Source organism: Xiphophorus couchianus, chromosome 6 (genome assembly GCF_001444195.1).
Source record: "Xiphophorus couchianus chromosome 6, X_couchianus-1.0, whole genome shotgun sequence".
Classification (NCBI taxonomy): Eukaryota; Metazoa; Chordata; class Actinopteri; order Cyprinodontiformes; family Poeciliidae; genus Xiphophorus; species Xiphophorus couchianus.
In genome coordinates, this window is record NC_040233.1 from 16,115,926 (window position 1) to 16,131,116 (window position 15,191).

The 15,191-nt window shown below is 37.5% G+C and overlaps 1 protein-coding gene across 2 annotated transcripts in view; it reads right to left on the bottom strand.

The window, feature by feature from the left end:
• Positions 1-6,951, bottom strand: part of LOC114146909 (adenylate cyclase type 1-like) — a 40,144-nt gene extending 33,193 nt beyond the window's left edge. For both annotated transcript variants that reach the window (XM_028021353.1, XM_028021352.1), the window contains exons 1-3: positions 6,022-6,951; positions 1,400-1,549; positions 1,065-1,183 (exon numbers count right to left, since the gene is read on the bottom strand). In XM_028021353.1, coding sequence (XP_027877154.1) covers positions 1,065-1,183; positions 1,400-1,549; positions 6,022-6,630 — 878 coding nt within the window. In that variant the 5' untranslated portion in view covers positions 6,631-6,951. The remainder of the gene's footprint in view (positions 1-1,064; positions 1,184-1,399; positions 1,550-6,021) is intronic.
• Positions 6,952-15,191: the final 8,240 nt, after the last annotated feature.

The window sequence follows — 15,191 nt, forward strand, 5'->3', positions numbered from 1 at the left end:
TGCATTAAAGTGTTGCTTCCATCTAGGCAGCCGAAGAAAAATAACAACAATAATAATTGCAATGGACTCTCATCTGTCACATCAGATCATTTTGCAGATGGTGCTGTAATTTTAGAGGCTTTTGAAAGTGGGAGTCTTGCTAAAGAAACTTTTATTTCTTTAGTAAAATCTAGGCAGATTTATTGTTTCAAAAATCACCATTAAGAATGTGTGTACTAAAAAGGAGAATGTACATTTTGAGTAGAAATTCTACCAATTGACCTGTGACAGACTGGCCACCTGTCCAGGTAATAATGAATGGGTCCAGGGTGTACCCCGCTTCTCACCCGGAACGTTAGCTGGAGATAGACAACCCCTCTAAGGGACAAGGATGTTAGAAAATGGATGGATGGATGGCTACCAATTGACGCACAGCTTAAAAGGAATTTCCATCCAGAATGCCCTGACACATCATGATAAGAAAAAGATTAAGAACAGTTAAGAATTAAGAAAGAATGATCAGTAAAATAAACAAAGTAGACACAATTCAGCAATATGGTTGCATACTGCATGCATGTTTTCTACACAACTCTAAACCCACAACACCACACTTTAGTTTTAAAACATTCTTTTCAATGATAGTGGCTCTGAGTAATATCTAACAAACTTTTGAAAGGATCTAAAAGAGCTAAATTTTCTCTAAAATTTAGGGAAATTTTTTTAAAGAAATAGATGTAGAACATTCTACATCTTCTGGTAGAATGTTCCATTGTTTTGTTGATTTTACATAGAAAGCTTGATTGCCCCCCAAAAAGTACAGTGGTAAAGTTTTACCATAAAGGAGGATGTTCTGATCAATCTAATCAAATTCAGAGGATGAGTATTAACAATGCCAGTTTATGCATAGTTAATAACAATCTAAGACATATAAGATGAAATAATAGCATGCAAGAATACTTCTGGTAGCGTCCAAAGCTAGGCAGCTCATAATATGTTGAAAATGTTTTAAAAAATATCAGCTTGTGGTGAATTAGTTGGTGCACAGCTGTGCTGTTCAACAGCGATGCTGCATGATCAGGTCCTACCTGACATTGTCATGACGCTGGATGTAGATTTTGTGAAAGATCCTTTCAGGGGGCTTCAGGAAATCCTCTTTCATCTCCATAGCTACGTTCCTGGGCAACAGACTCATTAGCAGGCGCTCCTGAGTGCATGCGTTTGTTAAAAAAAAAAAAAAAAAGGGGGGGGGGAGCAGGGAGAATATGAAGCACTTTCATGTATATAATGCAATGCAGAAACATTATTGCTATGAATAAATGTGCTCCCAGGAATAAGAACAGCTCTAGATAGAAATCACAGAAAAATATGATGTACATCTTGATTTGAGCCCAGGTTTGACTCAGAGCACAGATGCATTTACCTGTTTCTCGTTCTCGTCTTCCATTCGGAGCCGTTCTTCAATGCAGTTGCGGGCCTGAAGGAAGGCTTTTCTCTGGGCCCGCTCAGTCAGGATGCGAACAAACAGCCCTGACAGGTTGACACTAGTGAACAGCACCGTGTTTGCAACCAGCTGTGAATAAGGGAAACAAATGTATATATATATATATATGTGTATATATACACACATGTGTATAAAAAATATAGAAAATATATAAAAATATAAGTGTGGCATAAACAACCAGGGCGCCATATAGGGGGGAAAAGTTATGACAATTCCAAGGGTCCCTGACCGACAGTGGGCCCTCCACAATTTTTCTTTTTTTTTTCTTTTTTGTTCGTAGAAATAAAAAAAATGGGGCCCTGTCAATTACAAATTAACAATACTGTGTTTTCTAAAATTGTTTTAGCAGTAAAAATTAAATGTTACCCCTCCCAAAAAGCACACATCTACATTTGCCCCAAACCCCCCCTGGATCTGAATGAAATGGTTCGTTCCTGCTTGGAAGGCTTGACGGTGTTCAGCAGCAGTCAGTGGAAGACAAGAACGACTGTGGCTGTTACTATACTGCTGAGAAATATAATAAAGTCAGGTTTTAAAAAAATAGAGACAGAGAGAGAAAAGTGTCAATTTGTAACCCAGTTTTTCTCCGAGAGCTGGGTAGACTGTGTGAGATTATCAACCATTCAGCATAGTTAGCTTAGCTACAGACTGTTGGCCTCCATTTCACTAACATTTAATGATTTAAGGAAAGAAATTATCAACATATTTATATATTGAACTTGTCCCTTTTCCTTTTACCACACTTAACAACAGATGAGTCAGTCAGCAGCAGCTCTAACCCACGTCCCTCCTGACCCGTCCTCTCCTGAGTGAAATTAAAGCTGCAGTATTTAGTTTTTATAAAAATATATATATTTTACATATTTCTTAAAACTGTCATTATGTTGTGACACTATGGCATGAAAGATAATCTGTGAACAATTTATTTCATTTGCTTTCTCCCAGTGATATCTAGAAACAACTAATCAGTGGCAGGAGAGTTTTAGTGCTGTCAATCACAATCTCATGGCTGCTCATCCTCCTCCCCCTCGCTCTGTGCTATGCTGCAGCTAGCACAGAGCGAGTTGTTTTTCCACTATTAGCACATTTAGCAGTGAGTGGATGAGGATGATTGACAGCACTAAGACTGTCCTCCTGGTTCTGATTGGTTGTTTTGGTTGGAACGTTGCATTTCTTTAGCTAGCAATAGTAGTTCAGGGAGCAGGTGGAGGAGATTGATTGTTTTCATAGATTATCTGTCTCATAACAAACTGGCACGACATGGTGACAGTTTTAACAAATATGGAGAAAACATATTCTTTATTAAAGTTATATTCTGCAGCTTGAATAAAATGCAACTACATAGCATTTTTTGAGAAGTCTGGATTGCTTCATGTATATTTTGCATGTTGCCTATGACTGTTGCTGGTGGGGAGAAACATTTCAGTAAGCTAAAACTAATAGAAAAAATGTAAACAACCTACTTGTATACTGTATGCACACTGTTGGATGTTAAATTCATGAGCAGTAAATATTGTCTAGTATCAGTATTGAACCAAAGAAAGCAAGGCCGTTGCAAGACTTTAAAATTGTGACGCTTTTGATGGGTCAGATAGACTCAAAAATTGTAACAGCAGCTGCATGGGGGGGCCCAATTAAATTTTTTGTAATGGGGCCCAAGATTCCTGGTGGCGCCCCTGCAAACAACTCATAGTTTTTTGCTGATTATTTCTTCTTTTGAAACAAGCAACACTGCTTTTATTTTCAAATTTAAATATACAGAAGAAGACCCCATGCTACCAAAAGGTCAAAAATAGATGTAGCCTATTTCTTCATTTTATGTATTTGTGGAATTTAATCACTGGTGACCCCTTGCTCTGATCATCCATCACCACAAAGGCTGCAGCTGTGTGACTCCTTTTAACCTTGTTCAGGACACAACTTCTTTTGGCTGAATAGGGCTAGCTGATGCTGACTTTATGAACAAAATACACACCTCCAAAGTGTGCACAGCACACTTTCACTGTTGACAGTAATTAAGTGCCATGGGAAATAAATAAAATAATTTATGTATGTATTATTTTTTCTTCCCTGTTGTGTTCTTCCTATTTGTTGTGTTAATTTGGCTACAAGTGACATTCTTGCAGCAGTTAGCTACTGACTTCTCCTTTCAACTTAATAAATGAAAAAGCAATAAACTGCGATATAATAGGTTGACTTAATCTGAATTATGTCACTTGTTGTGTTTTGCAGAGGTAGAACATATCAGCAACAATATAGTGATCATTGACAATGTAAAAAAAACATTAACAAAGCCCAATTAGCAAAAGTTAGAAAAATCAATTTGTTCCTATGAATATTTTGTATAAAATTAATATTTTTGTTTTTAACAAGCTGCTTGAAATTAAGGTTATGAAAAGTGTAGAATTTTCTCATTGTAATAAAATCAAGGACAAAGACTTGATTTGTCAAGTCTTTCCTGTTTAAAATATAAAACAATATGTTAATATGTATATGTGCTTACGTTGATCTAAGTTTGGCATTGAGACCTAAAGTTGAACAAAAGGAAACTAGTTCAATTTCATACAAATGTCAGTAATAAGACACAAACTGAGATGCAAGCTGAGCTCTGCTGACAGAAAGAAACAGGCTGAATAACTGAGACCTATAGTGGGTGGTTGGTCCAAACCTGGGGCGTGCAGGGTCATGCTACACAGCTCATCTCTGAGCTTAATGGATTAGCTATCTGTGGTTGCTTTGCTATCACTGTCCTTCACTGCGCTACACAGGTATCTCTTAGGTACTGTACAGAAAAAAACAATTTCCTCTTCAAGTATGCCCTCATGGCGGATGATGTGAAAAGCTGATTGAATCTCAGTTCTTAGCTGCTGTAAGAACAGTAAAATACTGATATCATAAGTGACATGAAGACTTAAATGTTCCAATATGCCTGAAAGGTTGTAACTGGTGTGATGGATTTTCCTCCAAAGCACCAAATGACAGTCAGCCACGAACGTAAACAGAAATACCAAGATGCACAGGGTATGATTGAGATGACTTTGTCCTATTTTCTACAACTAATACATGTGGTCCAAGTGGTTCATGACTGTGGCTCTCTAAGTTGGCCTACTTCTGGTTTTGGAAGGGTGTCACTTAGTTCTATATTAAAATCCAAGTCCCTTTGGAACAGAAACCTATACCTAGGGAAATTGTCAGTGGTTTACATACTGGTTTAGTTGTGACATAAAGCACACCTGTCAGCTTTTGTTTTCTTTCACTTATGCATATGTGTAAATGGGGAAAAAAGCGTGAAAAGTCCATCAGTAGATGAAGCATGTATCAAAAATCAATAAAAGCCATGTATCATACTCAACCAGAGCCCATATATTTGAGCTTTAAGATTTTTAAATTCCTCATATTCCTGAGCAGAACTTATTTTATTCATGGACAGATTCCACTGCAACCACCAAGCCCCAGTCTCCTCTGTTTTCTAGCCTGGACTTAAAACTTGGAAAAGTGTTTGACAATCTCAAAGCTCTCTCAAATGTTATATTAGAAAACATTTGATCTTTTAATGAAATGGAAGGTATATACTTACAAAATGCTACTTCTTATTTCAACCTATCACGTTTATTTCTTTATATTAGAGTATTTTTTGGCAAAGTGTTTGAATTGAAATTTATTTTGGACTCCAAAAACAAAAGCTTGGGTTTTGTTTCTGTGACAAAGTAAAAAATGTTCTCATCAAAATAGCCTCTTAGACTGGTATAATTCATTTGTGTTTTTTAAGCTAAATCTACCACATCAGTGTTCACCCTCTCTATTCTGAGTTCAAGTTATTACCTTCAGGTTCACAGCACTTATTCCCTTATGTTCTGACATACACTGATGCAGATCAAATATTTTTAATCTCTTGACATAGCAGGACTATGTCAGTAATATTTATTCTGCAAGATAAAGTGTATAACTTCTCAAAACTTTATGCATATACTGTAAGATATCTAAAACATATCACTATGACAAGTTAAACTAAGATAAATCCAGGAATAAGCCTGAGAAGAATAGTATTTCAATTCCATGGGCAGCCATGTACTTTAAAGTAAAAAATATATATATTATTACTGATTGATAAACCAATAACTATTTATATACATTTTATTTTGTATAGACTAGTATTCGTGTTTTGCAGGAATACATGAGATTATGATGTACGCATATAATTTCTTAGTTAATTGTGCTTTTTATCATAATGTGTATGTCTATTTGATCATCAGTTATTCTGACAATAAATTATGTGTTGAGTTGAACTGATTACAGGTAATGTTTTATTTGTGACCTGTTTTGGTCAGATTTAAACAAAGCCTATCAGGCCTCCCGACGGGGAGCTGTCCTCGGTGCTGAACTGACATCCAAACTGTGCCTGTGGCCGGGATTGGCTATAACCAACTACTGTGGATACTGCTGTTGGTATGAAGTATACTAACAGCATACTTCAAACAATCATAACAATAAATTTAAAAAAAAGTACACACACATCAAAATGTGAGTGAACGTATGCTCACCGTTCTCCACAGTTTTTGAGTTTTCATCGTGACAGAAGTGGCAGTCACAATCAGATGGGAGATGGAGACCATTACTCCAAACACAACAACCAGGAGCGTCCTCACAGGCAGGAGCGCGTAGGCGACGAAGGTGACCAGGATGAGTTGCCACACGCCCTGCTCCGGGGACGTCGGGGGCTCCAGTCCCATGGCGCCCAGGGAGAAGGGGCAGCAGAGGAAGGAAAACGTGAAGCTGAAGAGAAGTGTCAGGTTAACGATCTGCTGGAGCTGAGTCACTTGCAGGTACTTGACGTTAGTTACAATAAAGAGAGAGAGGAAGATGACACAGTGGACCGGATGGGACCCCTTGGAGATGGTGAGGCTCGGACCGGACAGCAGCTCCACTAAAGCCAGCGTCGCGGACGTGAAGATGAGGACAGCCAGTGCTTTGAGCGTGGATGTCTGCTCCAGTTTCAGGTTGTAGTTTTGGAAGAGAGACTCCAGCTCCTTGCAGTCGAACTCATCCTCGCAAGCGATGGTGGTCAGGGGGACACCCGGTGGACAGTGACTTCTCTTCCGCCTGGTTTTGACTTTCTGAAACGGTATTTCCTCCATGTTAGTGCCATTCATAAACTGAATACCTGCACAAGGCTCAGTTCGAACCGCAGATCCCACCCGAGTCGCCAACGGTGGTAAAAAAAAAAAACAGAAGACGCGCTTAGCAAGCTTTAGGGAAAACAGAGCGTCCCAGATCGCGGGGACTGGACAGACGCGCTCTGTGTACTATCCACAGGTAGGACTGTGTTGTCCAAAAGGTTTATGGAGAAAGGAAATCTTCATTCCCCTTATACAGTCTCTTAAGTCGACCAGCAAAAAGGATGTCTCAGCTTTCATTTGAGCGCCACATGAGGAACAACACACTCGACGTCTAGTTCTGGATGGTTACAGCTTTTTTTTTTTTTTTTTTTTGCGGGGCTCTGATAGGATCACGCCTGCGCATTATGAGCTGAATACAAGACACGTCTGAGATACTCAGCGCACAGAGTCAAGACGGATTGACTGGAGGCAGACAGTCAAACAAAATGAGCAGCGCATCATCATCGTCGTCTTTCATAACGAAAGTGTCCTTTTCTCCATTCCACCTGCTCATCACGTGTTTCCATCAAAACAAACCCTGACAATCTAATCTTTGAGTGCTCGTCCTACCTTGTGAATCAGCATACAAGAAAGTGATCAATGTATTTGCTTGGTACTGGCATTGCATAAGAAATCCCATCCCATTCACAGCAGGACCCTCCACACATGCAACGTTTTTGGCATTCCGAGGGAGGTGTCTCATTCATTACCAGCAGAAGATTAGTCATCCGTCACTGGCTGCCATCACCACGACCCGTCAGTGCCACAGAGAGGGTGGAAGAAAGTGACAGATGGACGGCCAGTGCCAAAGTCCAGCACTCGACCATGCTACGGCGACTCCTGCACGCCTTCTGTCCCTCTCCCCGCCCTCCACCCGACAGCTCTCCCTGTCTGTGTGTCTCTTTGGCTCAGCTGTTTGTGTCCCAGCTTTCACTGATCCAGCACAGAAATGGAGTGAGTTTATAGAGTGTGGCAGATAAACAAAGAGAGCGAGGGGGGAATGGATGGGATGAAAAATAGAAACAAGGAGGTTTAGTTTAGGGCTGCCTGCCAAATTGAGAAACAAAAAAGGAAGCTGTTTTATTTTTTTTTAAAAAGAAAAAAAAGTGGTATACAGACAGAATTCACAGCAAGGGATTTGTGACATTTTTGTGACTATATTTAGTGTAATTTATTGTTTTCAAAGTGGTCAATTTGAATCATTATTATTATTGTTTTTGTTATGTTGTTGTGAAGTTGTTAGGCTTGAGAAATTTATGCTTTGTTGTGTTTCATTCTTGCATGATTCTTTTGAGAATGTGTGTGTGTGAGAGAGAGAGAGAGAGAAAGAGAGAGAGAGGAAGAGAGAGAGGAAGACATTTTTAGGTATGGTGATTAGTTTTATCAAGTTTAGTGGTTTTCACCTAATTTATTCGCATTTATAAGTCAAAGTTTTCTAATAAACATAAAATCATTTGTTCAATCGTTAGGCATCGTCAAACAGATAGATAGATAGATAGATAGATAGATAGATAGATAGATAGATAGATAGATAGATAGCATGAATTATTGCTATTAGTTGCAAAGTTTGAACATTATATACATTAAAAGTGTAGTAGTATAAAGATAAATAACAACATAGACTAGTTCAAATAAAAAAATGGGAAAATTGAATATTTAATCAAAGAGCAGTAATCATGACAACAAACAGATCATCAGTTTGCTTTCTGTCACATCAAACAAGTTAGATTTAAATCTTCTGTTTCAACCTTTTCTCCTGTCTGTCTTCTCAGCATTTCCTCCTCTGAGAGTGAGAGAGACACTGAGATGTGGGACACAGGATGTAGGACACCTTGCCTTCACACTGGTATTCTGTCTTATCTACAAAGATGTCCTGGACTTAATAAGCTGACACATAAACATGACAATCATGCTATTGTATGTCGCCTGTCAGCAGGGGCTTCTCACCAAGGTGATATGCAAATGAAATAACACGCTCTTATAATTTGTAGTCTGTCAACCAGGCTGTAATTAATCTGTTACTGATTTTCTGTCACTGCCTATATCCATAATTCAACATTTTGAGACTTGCATCTAGAAAATGAATCCCAATGACAAAGCAGCTATATATTAATTCTCTTTTATGTCACCTTCAATAACATTCCAACCAATGCTCTGGAAGAATAAATTTTTATGTCACTATTTTACACTTATTTTGTTGTTTGATTGAGTGCCGTATTGCTGGGGAGCCTCTTGGTCTGATTTTGGCTAAGCAGGAATAGAGCATCGTTCTGTGTGTACCTGTTATGCTTTACGCTTTTGGTGACTTCAGGTGTAAGTGGACGGTCACACTCTGTCAGGCCTTATCTTCTGAGAACAAAGAGAGGTCTTATGGGAGTTCACAGCACAAAGCTGCACTCCAAGGGCACCAGACAAAAGGGACAGTGAGGAAGCCAGCTTCCTGCTGCATGCTTTGCTTCTAAAACATTATTTTCTTCTTTTCCGCCTTCATGTCTAATTGTGTCTTTCACTTTTTCAATACAAAAGAAAAAAATGAAATGAAAGCAAAAGATAGAAACTATCTACACATCTAATATGAAGTGAAAATATAAGCATGTGTCTCAGATCTTTTTCCATCACAATATGTCTAAATATTAACCTCAGCTCATGAAATCTTCTTTTCTTTGACATGAGATGTATATTTTTTTTGGAGCTCACCTACAGTGCCTTACAAAGCTGTTTGTAACCCAACTTCTCATGTTGCAACCACAAAAGATATTGAGATTTAATGGGAGGTCATGAAATATTTAAATATAAAGTATTACAGTGAAAATGGAAGGATAAATGGTTTTCAATACTTTTTTACAAGTCAAAACAGAAATGTTTACAAGTTATTATTATTAAATGTTTTTCACAAACATGTACAGGCCATAGCAAATATGTAGAAAAAGGTACTCTACTCATTTGAGGTCAGAATTGAATCTTATAGCTTATATGCTTCTTTTTCTTCCAATTTAAACATCAAATAAAGAAAAGTAGAGCTACAAAAAAAAACTGTATGCAAAATGAAGATGCAGAAGACTTGAGCGAAGCCAGTAGAGACATGCCACAAAAGTTTCAGTGAAAAAGCTCTTTCTACAAAGTGTTGGCTCTGGGGCACTGAATACAAATGCAAGACAAACCTTTCTGATTGTTAGTAAAACAACAAAAAAAAAAAATAATTTAAAAATTATGTATCGTTTTTCTTCCACTTTTTATCTAAGGGGTTAAACTCATTTTTGACTTTTGTTGATAAATATGTTAAGAATAAAATGTATTTTCAATCTAAATAGGGTTTGCCTTCTTCTATAGTAAAAGCAGAAAGACGTGCCACAAATTACCCCGTGTCTAAAAGTGCCTATTATCATGGAACAGGGATGTTCAGCGTCTGGAAACAGTTCACACATAAATTACTTCTCCAGAGGGACAGAAAAAAGATGAAAAGAAAATGTGGATTACATATCAACGAGAATATTTAGACGTGTTACCCCCCCCCCCCAGAAGATTGTTTGTAATGATAGCTGAGAAACCAGCAATCCCCAGCAGTGCACAGACACAGGACATCTGCACACTGGCTGTTTCATCTGCTGGCTCAACAGCAGCAAATGAAACAGCCAAGACATACCCAGGAGGGACTAGCAACACAAGCTGCAAATTAGCTAATGTCAGCTATAATTACAATGTGCTAAGCCAAAATAAAGTAAAGTTTGTTTTCCCTTCGGTGTCACTTTAGAGTGTTGACTGCAGAGAAATAGCAGCAATGAAGAAATACCAACATAGCATTTGCATGTATGTTTTTAGACATTTGCATAGCGACCTAATGGTAAATCAATTTCTCTTTTATTATTTATGTGGGAAGTACAATGAAAATGAACAGTCTGAGTAGTTTTCACTGAAATCTGAAAGTAATGACCCAACAATTGGCCTTGAGCAGAAATCTCCTGAAGACCGTTAGTCATGGCTGACAAAATCCACTCATAATTACCAAATCAAAACTTGACTCAGTTGTGAAAGTATGGAACAATATCCTTCATTTAGCACATCAAGTCATTTGTCTCCTCTGCAGAACATGTTAGTAGTCACAACAGATCAATAAGTTTTATTACCCCTGAAGAAGCATACAATGTAACCTGTTGATAGGCTTCTTTGTGTAACATTATGGTGGCTATCCAAATAAAATAAAGCAATCAAACACAATTCAGTTGGAAAAAAAATGCACCCACTTAGATGAATTCCCTAATCTTATTTTAACTAGTAATATTATAATTACATTAAATGACAGACAAATTGTCGCTGTTTTTCTTTAAATCTCGACTAGTATCCAACTATTTCCTGAGAGAATCATACAATGGGTTACATTTCGATTCTGATTCTGGCAGAAAACAAAGCTTGGAAAAATATCTACAGTTAAATTCTCTCTTTGTAACACTTTTGAAATTTAATTTTTACCAGATGTCAGCAGCAGCCCAAGTAATCCACACATACAAAGGAATTAAAGAACAAATAATCCACACATGAGAGAGGTCTCATAGGAATTATGGGTAAAAAAAAAAAAAAGGGAAAAAGAATGTGCCAGCACAGGGAATAAGCATTGCATATACTTACAGAAATGTATTGAATGTTAAGTGGGAAATCCTTTTACGGTATATACAGTGTCAATTAGATAATTTACTTTTTATATTTCTTTTTTTTTTTACAAAAAAAAGAAAAATCAACAAAATTTGGCTTTTTTCAAACAAAATTACCCCAAAAAAGTGAAAACTGATTTCAACAAAATAAACACAAAAACTCTACACACATCTACCGTATCTATATATATATATATATATATATATATATATATATATATATATATATACTGTATATACATATACATATATATATAAGAGGCAGGGTGCTGCAGGGTGTTGATTGAATTCCTCAGGAGTGCAGGCTGACGAGCCACAGCTTGTAGTCAGCAAACTGTCAAGTGAGAAAGCATCACCATACCTAGATGAATATACACCAAGGTTGTTAATGAAGTGGTAGTATCTCTGATCACATACATTTCTGCAAACAAAGACAGTTTTTTTTATTTCAGAGTTTTTGATTTAACTTGAGTGTACATGTATGTATGTAGCCTAATATAGCAAATGACAACATTAGACGCCTAAACAAAAAGAAGTAAGAAACTTGTTTGTGATTGCAAGAAGTACCTGCACTTGTTGCACACGTTTCTGTTTGTAAGCTTTCAGTAGATCAATAGCCATCAGGCACATGAGATTCAAGTACAACACCCACTTTTCAGAAATCCTCTTAAAGCTTTAGATAATTCAGATAATCTGAGTGTGTACGTGTGTTTGCGCATGTGTCTTTGTGTCCAGTTTAAGTGTCCTCCATCATACGGAAGGTTGTCTTTCGAAGGATCACGTGCCACACTGAATCCAAGCACCTACAGTTTGCTGCACGCAGTGCATGGCAAGGAAATACACAGAGGGACAGACCAACAGACTAAAACAATGGATGATGCAGAATATGTCAAAGTAAAGGTGTTTGAGAATTGATTTTATTTTGTGATGCTCTTTAATTACTCAGGTGTTATTATTGTTAGAATAAAAATGACAATAATATTATTGTCATTAAGGTTTTCCCATAGTAGTTCATTCGTTTGTTTAGTTTTTAGTTATTCTTGTGTTCTGTTCTTTGGGCAATTACATCTATGACTCTTAGGTTATATCAAGTCTTTTCTCCTATGGTTTGTAGTGTTTAGTAGTTCAAGCTTCATTTGTGTTATTATTCATCTCTCTGCTGTCAGTTCCACAGCTGTTAATAATTATCTTTTTATCACACTTGCATTTTATGTCTATCTCCACTCACCCCTAAGCATTTAACCTCTCTGGTTTTAATTAATTTTATTTTTATTGGTTCATCTGTTCTCCACTGCTCGCCTTTGCTCGACTCTGCTCTACATTTGTCGTGGTTTGTTTTTGAAGGTATTTAGTTTAGCTGTGTTCAGCTCATGCCATTTTGGATTTGTGGACCTTCAAGTGTTGCTTTTGTTAGCTATTATAGAGCTATTAGAAGACTTAAAGTGACCAAAGGAATTTCAACTGTGGCAATATTAAAATACCTCATAATCAATAGAAGAGTGTTGTAATGAATGATTACAAAATTACTTTCTTTTTCAATGGTTATGGAAAAAAACACCATAACACGATCCAGCTAAGGCAGGACTACTAGCCATATGAAAGCACAGCCTGTCAAATAAAATACATCCCGCACTGCTAACATGGCAGAGTGAACTGTGTCTTTCTAAATAGATGTGGACATGTGCTGTGTAACTGGATGGCTTCAGTGTGGAACTGTCTAAAATTTATGAAAGTTCAGCCAGCCTTCCCTGCTTTTTTCTGACATTTCTGCCAGTCTGCACATAAAATGAAAAGTTTTACTCACACGCAGGATGAATACATACTGGTTCAGGCATATTTTTCTCCTGATGCACATACACTAGTGATAGGCCATGCTCAAAAGCATCGACTCTTAAGAGTTAATGTTTTGTGGTGAACTAGTAAGAGCCAACTCCTATAAAATGATAGCTGGGCCCAACATAAATATGAATACATTCATATATGTTCATATACATTCTTATACTGCTTACCGGAGAACTGTTTTGATTAGTAGCATTAGGGCAGAATTACACCTCTCCAGATCAGAAACAACCAATCAGAGCCAGGAGGAAGGTCTTAGCACCATCAATCATGCTCATGTAAGTGCTGCTCAAGATTGCTGTAACGGTCATCAGTGGCCATCCTAACTAGTCTGCACGTTCACAAGAGGCTCTGCTGTGAGGAGTTGTAGTAGCAAGTGGGAGGGTGTGAGCAGCATGTACACAAGCATGATTGATAGTGCTAAGACCTGGTTCTGATTGGTTGTTTCTTACCAGGAGTTTTGCATTTCTGCAATGTATTTAACATAAGTTAAAAACTAATATTGCAGAGATGTGTGTGAATAAAATGTATTTAAATAAAAATAATTTTGTTAAGCTGCCACCAATGACAAATCTATTACCCTAAACAATTTAGGTCTCAAAAACTGTTTTGCACTTCATATCCACAAGGAAAAAGACAAAAGAAGTGGAGGTTGAGTTCTCGGGTCAAACCTGCTCCAAAAATGACAGCTGAGATTTCCACTAAGTGCCTCTCTGTGTTTTTTGTTTTTTTTCTCCTAGTGACAAGTAGAAGTTGGGCTTACGTCTGCCTCCAGGAAGGCACCAGCAATAGAAAAGCAGATGTGGAAGATCTAATCAAGATAATGATGATGGGATGCAATAACAGGGATACTTTAAAAGACGAAAGCATGTGATTTTAGATGCCATGTTTGAGAAACAAAAAAAAAAAAGGAGCCACAAATAACGCTTCTTGCCAAAGTGGCCCGAGATCAGTTTGTGTAGAGCCGCTCTGCTTTGTGAACTAAAAAATTTATCATGAGAGCTAAAACTATAGTGGCCATGAAACGAACCTACAATAAGAGGCTCCCCTGAGATCATACTTATACTGGCAAAACCCTTCTCCCTTTTGGCCACAGGCATAAATGGCTCTCTTGAAAGAGTCTCTTTATGACTGTCTATTGAACATAACCTTCCATGGTCAAATCAAGTTATTTCTAACCATGTATCACAATTATTTTTACTAAAAAACCTGTTAAACTTAGTCATGCAGGAGCATTTTAGACGTACATTGCCATGAGCAGACCAGTGCTTCCTAACCTCAAGTGCAGACTATGACAAGCCTTTTTAAAAATTAGGTATGGAGAGATTTTAAACAAAGCAAAGAGGACATACTTGTTAACTAAAGACAATAAACCAATCTTAAAAAACAAAAAATAAGCAACACATTATACAGTTTTACTGAAAACTGAGTGGTCTTCCCAAACCACTTTATGGTAGTTCTTAAGTATTCTAAAATGAGTGCTAAACACTTCATTGTGCATTAAAGTACTAGTAAAGCGTTTGGATGTTATATTTAAGTCACTCAGGCCAAACATCAACATCTGAGTGCGTCTTGTGTGGCACCCATATTATAATAATGGTAAAGAAGAGACTTGCCTCAAATGCAGCTATTTTATGGGATGTAGGCTGGTAAGAGTAGGAGTTTGATTTGTTGACAATGTTTAGAGATTCAAAGTGATTAAGAGGGGTACAAAATTACTTTAAAAAATGTATATGTGTATATGTAAAATGCTTTCTTAATATGTCATTACGGGTAAATACAATTTCTGATGTTTAAGCGAAAGTGAATCTTTTTCTTATCCTTTTATGGAAGGATGATGGGATAGGTGAAGTGACTTTAGAAGGTGGGATCTAAACCCTGCCTCTCACCTGTGACCACTGGAGATAGGCACCAGCACCCCTGACAACCCCGCTAGGGATAAGCATGTAAAATAATTGACTGATTGATTGATTGACTCACGGATGGATGGATAATGTCCAAACATCATTTTGCGACCTCAAACTCAAGCAGACTTGGATTAGGCCACATCAAAAAATCCAAAATAGGTTT